Genomic DNA, 7,569 nt, shown 5'->3' with positions numbered 1-7,569 from the left:
ATATCATTTGACCGTGCATCTTCAACCGATACAAGATAAAAACTACAAAAATTTAAAAATACAATTCAATGTAAAGGATTCAGACATTGAGATTGTCCACAATAAAAAAAAAAAAAACATTCTACAAAAAGAATTGATTATGTGGAAGATTTCTTTGTACGAGAAGCCACAACAATGATTAAAAAATCTAAAGGTATTTCAGATTTAAATTACGAAGAAGCTAGTTTTTTATACCAAGAGAATAAACTTTACTATCATATAATAATCAATCCAATGGTATAGGGATCATCCACCAACTTGTCCAAAACTTGTTTGCCTCAGCAACAATCAGCACAATTACAAACAAAACCGTGCAAGAGCAAGATTCTTACTGAAGCTTACAATAATATGAAATTTAATCATAGAGACCTTCTTCATGCCAAAAGTCCACTAAAAAATCAACCATCTCCTGCACAAGGATATAACATTCTATCATTTTTTCACCGAAGTTATCCCCAAATTTGATAACAAAAATTGTATATCTCTTAAGAACTTACAGTTAATGATATTGGCTGTTGAAAAGGGGCTGCGGATAAAAGTAGATCCTCATAACTTGTTGTTAAGCTGCAAGAGATATCCAGGTTACTGTTGGAAAACACAACATGTGTACATGGGTACATAGGGTTTCACAGACACGAGAAGGCAGAAACTACAAAAGTGCATCAAGACCTCAACTTTACAAAAAGCAGAAGCTCGTACGAAAGGCCACAAGACCAATTATTGGTTAAATTTATTGAAATGAAATAGGAATTACAGGTACACATAGACTATAATATAACAGTTCACAGTTGAATACAATATTTTCACCTGTATTATATATTAAGATGGTAAAAACTAGTGTTTCATTTGTCAAAACATGTAATGAAAATAACAAAGGGGTCAATAAATTTGCTGCAAAACTTCATCTTGACAGTAGTTTTATCAATTTAGTGTCTGCATCTCTGTTGCATAATAAAATTCAACAGAGAAAAGAAGGCTGTTGTCACTCTCCCTCAAATTATAATAATTACTTATCCACCTATTATGAGTTCAAAAGTTTCTGGCTAGCGAAAATGCCCATTCCCTGTGTTTTAGCCCAATCATTAAGTTGTTTCCCAATAATCCTTGATAATGCAATTTGGGGTTGATCATCTCAAATTAATTTTTTACATGAAATACAAATAAATTTGTAAAGCACATACTGTAAATATTAGCAGTCTAAATGAACTAGTTATAACCTAAATAGAGCACAAATAACATATATATACTTTTGCCTACATTGGTGACCACACTTTCAAGCAGATGCTACTGTACGGAATACTGAAGCATCTCCATAATTTGTGTAACTTGGCAATGAGAATAGTTATTTAGAAAACCACTATAAGAACTTTATATTTCAGGAGGAGGAATAATATCCATGATAATGCCTGTGTTCCACTCCATTTTCAGATCAAATATTTTTAGTACACGGTTGTCCAAAACCTTAATTCAACATTCTTGTATATCTCACCATTTATTGAAGACTTCAACCAACAAAGAGAAAAAGGAAACCCCAAAAAAATTAAAAATAAAGCTCTACCCATCTCTAATCTAATTTAAAATGCAGTTCTCCCCCTTCCTTCGGCCTTCTCTACTCATTTAACTTCAGTGATGTCAATAGTGTAACCACCTCATCTTTACAGATTCAACATGGATGATACGATCTTTCCCACATATAAGCAGATAAAATCAAGTGTAAAAGATCCTTCTTAATCAAATACATGCATTGCTTGTCCAAATAAAAAAAAAATCATCTGATGCACCATCAGTGCATAACCTTACACTATTAGTAAACAAAGTATCATATCATTGAATTAAGTAGAACACTTAACTTTCAGTAAATGTTTCCCAAAGTTTTTAACCATGTCAAGTGGCATCACATGGTATTGATAGTGTAAAACTCTTTATATTGTGGATCCAAGTTAAATCCTAACAAACATTATTATACCATTAAACTAGCATTCCTCTCCCTGTTTAATTACAGTTTTAAACATATCACTTGGTATATTGATAGTGTAAAACTCTTTATAGTGCGGGATACAACTTCAATCCTAAAAACCATTATTATACCATTAATATAGCATTCCTCTCCCCTTTTATAACAGATGAAATCAGAAGTATGCATATACCTCACAATTGATTCTTTAGGAGGTCTTTCCAATTTTGTAGATCGATTACCAACCCATTCTTTTCTCATTTGATGCCAAGCTATCTCAGCTGCAAGAAAACATAAATGTACTTGAGAACTTTGAACAAGTGATACTAAAGTTAAAAAAACAATCCCTAAACAGAGTCTCACAAGTCATAAGGTCAACATTCAAGAACAATTTTCTGAAGATTTTAGAACCCGTAAGAATATCCCAAATAGGTTCCCACGATCTTTGGTTACATACGTCAATTTTATATAAACTTTACATGCATGTACTACCATGTTTGTAATTGTGAATAATCCATACAGTTAAATTAAAAACACTAGCAATTATTTACCACAATGAATTTTCACATTTTTTATTTTCAACTACATGGGAAAATGAAATCAAACCTCAAAAAAGTAATGTCATACTAAGAAAGTATAAAATGATAAAAATCAGGGTAAACAGAGCAGCTCTTGGGGACTCTGTAAAATTATTCCAATAAAACATTCATACTATGCTACATATTTTAATTTAAAGTTACAAAATAATACAAAGTCCAGAAAGAAATGTTTCAACACTAATTATGAATATTAGTAATAAAACCAGTATTATATATACACTTATAAGGTACAAGAATAGCTGAAACCACGACAGATTTTGCATGCTAACACATGTAAACTCTTCTTTTGTCTTCTAAATTATAAAAAAAAAAAGTGTAAGAAACGAGCATACCATGGTTAACAAATACTTCTTTCTCAGTGGACTTTTTGCTGGCATCTCGTGATCCCTCCGAAGAACATGTCTGGTGGGCACTTGAACTGCTACCATTGAGTTCCATCTTCTATGGGACAATCAACATGCCTTCTAGGCTACTAATCCACAAACAAAGAAATTAAGTAGAAGGCACGCTGTCAGATAAATCCTTTCACTATTGAAAAATGTGGGCAATTCAATATTTGGGAACTGAAAAGCATGTCAGTTGATGACAGTAATTTAAAATAAAATGGAAAATATTCCACATTCAAAACTAAGAATTAATTCATCTAATTTGAAGTTTCTATTTCTCTGCTATTCACTTTTGAAGCACAACAAGAAATCACCACCGGGGAAAATAAGTTATTTTCAAAGACTGCAGTGTGAGACTCACAACCAAACAATTAGCATATTCAAGAAAACTGACCAAAATAGCTGTTTAGATTATTTAGGATTCATGAAAGACGCCACTTCTCTCTAAGATAAAAAGCATAACCAAATCCAAACAAGAAAATGAAACACTATTTGGAACAGAACAATGCATAGTTACAACTCCTCCTTTTATATTATAAAACATCTGTTTGACTAATACACACTAAAAACACACACCTTGAAGAACAAAAGAAAATAATCAAAGAAACAGATAACAACCACCTTCTCCTTGCTCTCACAAATCTCAGTTTTCAACTCGTATTCACACAAAGTCACATACCAACACATACACACCCAAAACCTATTCATTAAATTATAAAAAGTACTATCATTGATTCATTTAATCAATTCTCAGTTGCAAGCAATCTGTCTGTTACTCTTTTCAGTAAGCACACACAGCTATAGCAAAAGATAATCAATTCAGACTCCATGTTCAATATCGGATTAATGCAATGAACAAAAGTAATTAACGGACAATTGAATACAAAGCTGAAGCAACTGGGCAGAAAAATAAAAAACAAAACCAATTCGAATTAAGATTCACAGTGCATTTGATCTTCAATTTTTTACAGCGTTTGGCGTTTACCTACGATGAACGAACGATGATCCTTCCGAAGATTCCTGTACTAGGAGAGAAAAGAGGGAGAAAATAAATAAGTTGAACTGAAACCCTATTGTCTTTCTTTCAAATTTTTGTTCTTATTTCTATGTAAAGTTTAATTTTATTTATTTCGTCAAAGAGTTAATATAATTTTTTTAAGCAAAGTTTCCTTTGATTTATTTTTTTTTCGAAGATTAATATATGATTTAATAGTTGTAAATGACTTAATTTTTTAAGTGATTAACTTGTTTGTTAATTTATTCTTTCAATATAGTTACAAAAATTAATTTGACGTTTTTGTTTTATTCGAGCCAAATATATTTTCATGTACAAATTAATTAAACTTTCTTTCAAAAATATGATGAAATTTTGGTAATCGAAAGAACTCACAAATAATTTTATTGATAAAGCTATTTGTCTAGGGCTTAGATCAAAATAAAATAAAAATACAAAAAAAAAAATAGGTAACTGAATCAAACAATAAATTGTTAGTAACAGTTTCTAAAACTAAATACAAGATTTGATTTGTTGTTATTCTTGTTAGGGGAAGGAAAAAAGAGAAAATATTTCAATATTTATTATGTATCATCAAAAGGATGTTGTCACCTGATTACACCTTATATCTCATTTATTTTTTAATTATAGTATTATAATTAATTTGAAATTTAAATTTGATAACTATTGAAATTAATCAGTTAAATCTTAAATAGATTCTGATTTTCTTTATGAAAAAATTAATTTTTATATTTATGGTATTTAAAATTATTGATATTTTTTAGTTTTGGTAACGTTTGTTTAATGATAAGTTAAATTTTTATATTATCTTAAATATTAATGTAATTAATAATTAGTATCTTCAAATAATCTATAACATTAATTTATATCATCATTACACATTTTCTTACCTTTAATAAGTAAATGCTCTTTTAAAATTAAAATAATGATTTTATTAATTTTATCATTTAAATATCATCTATTTTAAATTTAGCCATTTTGGTACTTTAAAATAGCGATTTATAATAAAAAAATTTATTCACAAAATTAAGTAAAACTATCCGTAATAAAATTGTAAAAATTATTTATTTATATTTTCTTTTACATTATAATTTTATATCTTTTTTATGCGAAGGAGATTACACATTGCTTTCAATTTAGTATTTAATAAATTTCAATAAATTACCATTATTCTGCACTTTATCAAGTTTATCTTTTACACGACTATAATATTAAAATTTAACATTTTTTTCAAATTTAGCTATATTTTTAATTAAAATAATTACTTATAATAAAAAGTTACCTAAAAGTTAAATATAAATATTTATAATAAAATCATAAAAATTATTTACATTTATTTTATAATTATAATTTTATTATTATTATTAAAAATAAAAGTGAAAAACCTTGTAGTAATTAATAAAATGTATTATTGTACACAAGTCCTTACCAAATTTATTTTTTAAGTGGTACTTTTTTTAAATTTAACTTTTTTGAATTTTATTATTCTTTTAAAATTTAAATTGTACTTTAAACTACAAATAAATATTATAATAACAAAATATCCAGAAAATAAATAAAAAATATTTATAATAAAATTATAAAAATTATGTATATTTATTTTTATAATAATAGTAAGAAATAAATAATTTTTATTATCATTATAAAAAACGGATACACATAGTTTCCGATAATAATAAGAAGAATTTAATATTTAATTGTAATAAGTAAAAAGTCTATTTAAATCAATTTGAATGTCAAATAGAGTGTGATTTTATATAATATTAAAATCAATTCTAAATTTTATGGACATTTTATAATTATGGTAAATCATTTTAATAACAATTTTTTAAATTTCTTTTAATAATAATAGTAGTAAAATTAAGATTATCTTTTACAAAAATTAAGACATTTAAATTCCATTACCAAACGCATTTAACATTTGTAATCAAAACAATAAATAATTATTAGTGTACGTCACTTTATCCTTTGCATCATTGCTTCAAGTTGTAACCTTCACCGATACAAAAAATTTTATTTTTCAAAAACAGCATACAACCTAAATTCAATTATAACAACGATTTGGTATACTTATCGCAATCTTAAGCTATGCTCTATTTGTATCGACCTTTTACGTGGACCGTTTCATCCAGGTTTCTGACCTGACCAACTTGTCTATACCTTCGGTTGAAACTTCAGTTCAAGTTCACTCAACTAAACCTTCAACTTAAGTCGACTCAGCTTGGCTTTTGTAAGTGGAATGAGAATGAAGTGGAAAGGAGTAAAATTTCAAATTACTTAAATCTTTAATTTTGTGTTTTGATGACATAATTTAGAAGAGTAATTCATTTATTTAAGAACTTTAATTTCTTTACATTAGAATGACTTGTTTGAATTTCTTCAATTTCAATCTAATTACTTTATCCAAAAAAAGTCATTTTAATATGAGATTTTGAATTTTCTTAATAAATGAATTACCCTTCTAAATAAATTTTACCATCCAAAGACAAAAAAAAAAAAAAAAACATAATGTGAAGTTACAAGAGTTTAAAGATTAGGACCATACATTAGTTTTGTCCACATGGCGAACGACATTCCACTTAGACACAGTGAATTGCCATGTGAAAAATTTAATTTTATTGATTTTTAAAAAACCCAACAACTTTTTAAATCTTTTAAAAAATTGGAAACTTTTGTTTTCCTCAAGGATTGATTAGGGTTCTTTACTCCTTTTCCATCATTCACCATACTTCTTCTCCACATTCTTAATTTTTCCAAACATTTTCATATCCTTAACAGGGACACCATCTTCCATTCCCTAATTTATCTCACCATTTCACACATTCCATCACTTCTTTATCTTTTTCATTCCTCACATTCATTATCTTCATAGTCACCCATCATCTCTCCAAAGCGCATAGTAGAGGGATATACAACACAAAATGTTGGTGGCAACACAAAAGAACGTAGTGGTATGAAGTGTTTCGTGGATAAAAATAAGCTGGTCACATTTTTGTATTAGGGTTTTAGGGATCTTCGCATTTGGGATCAAAAGCTCCACCTTTGTCCATCCTAGGCCATCAAGGGTATTGTTGGTGCTTGCTGCTCGTTTGGATAAAGCTGCCATTGAAATTGTTCACCCTCGCTATCGTGACAGGTAGCGTCGACCCACTATTCCTTTCTCTTTCTTTATTCTTTGAGCAACCATGGTTTCACCACGAGGACACTCCAAGTATTGCCAACAACTCCCATCTACAAACTGAAGATGTCGTTAGAGTTATAGTCGTTGGAAAGATAATTATTGGCAACAAAGAAGGATGGGTCGAGAATGAGGATGAAACTGATTTTGGATGTCTTGTCCTTGTTGATTTTTTATTTGTTTGATGTATTAGTTTTGGAAATGATGAGTGTGGGTGTTGTGATGATGGAGGATGAAAAAGGACTGTGAAAGGGTTTTTTTTTTTTTTGTAGTGTGGTTGTGCTATGTTTTATTTGGATCCCGTGGTTGAAGATGAAATTGATAATTTTGTAGTGGATAGGCTCCAATGGAGATGAATATGTGTTGGAAGGGATGAAGAATTGTCTGTTGGTTAGAGG

General features: G+C 28.6%; 1 protein-coding gene across 4 annotated transcripts; it reads right to left on the bottom strand.

Moving 5' to 3' along the window:
• Positions 1–209: 209 nt before the first annotated feature.
• LOC114190468 lies at positions 210–4,075 on the bottom strand. Of its 4 annotated transcripts, none has more exons than XM_028079363.1 (5): positions 3,964–4,075; positions 2,925–3,064; positions 2,187–2,274; positions 537–603; positions 210–448 (listed from the first exon to the last, which is right to left on the bottom strand). In XM_028079363.1, exons 2-5 carry the CDS (start codon positions 3,028–3,030, stop codon positions 395–397), a joined length of 315 nt encoding a protein of 104 aa, XP_027935164.1. In that variant the 5' UTR covers positions 3,031–3,064; positions 3,964–4,075; the 3' UTR covers positions 210–394. The 4 variants fall into 4 exon arrangements, with proteins under 4 accessions (XP_027935164.1, XP_027935165.1, XP_027935166.1 ...); XM_028079364.1 differs by having other exon boundaries at positions 2,925–3,061; XM_028079365.1 differs by having other exon boundaries at positions 3,968–4,065.
• Positions 4,076–7,569: the final 3,494 nt, after the last annotated feature.

Source organism: Vigna unguiculata, chromosome 7, assembly GCF_004118075.2.
Source record: "Vigna unguiculata cultivar IT97K-499-35 chromosome 7, ASM411807v1, whole genome shotgun sequence".
NCBI classification, from domain to species: Eukaryota; Viridiplantae; Streptophyta; class Magnoliopsida; order Fabales; family Fabaceae; genus Vigna; species Vigna unguiculata.
The sequence above is the reverse complement of the archived record's forward strand: the minus strand, read 5'-3'. Positions and strand labels throughout refer to the sequence as shown.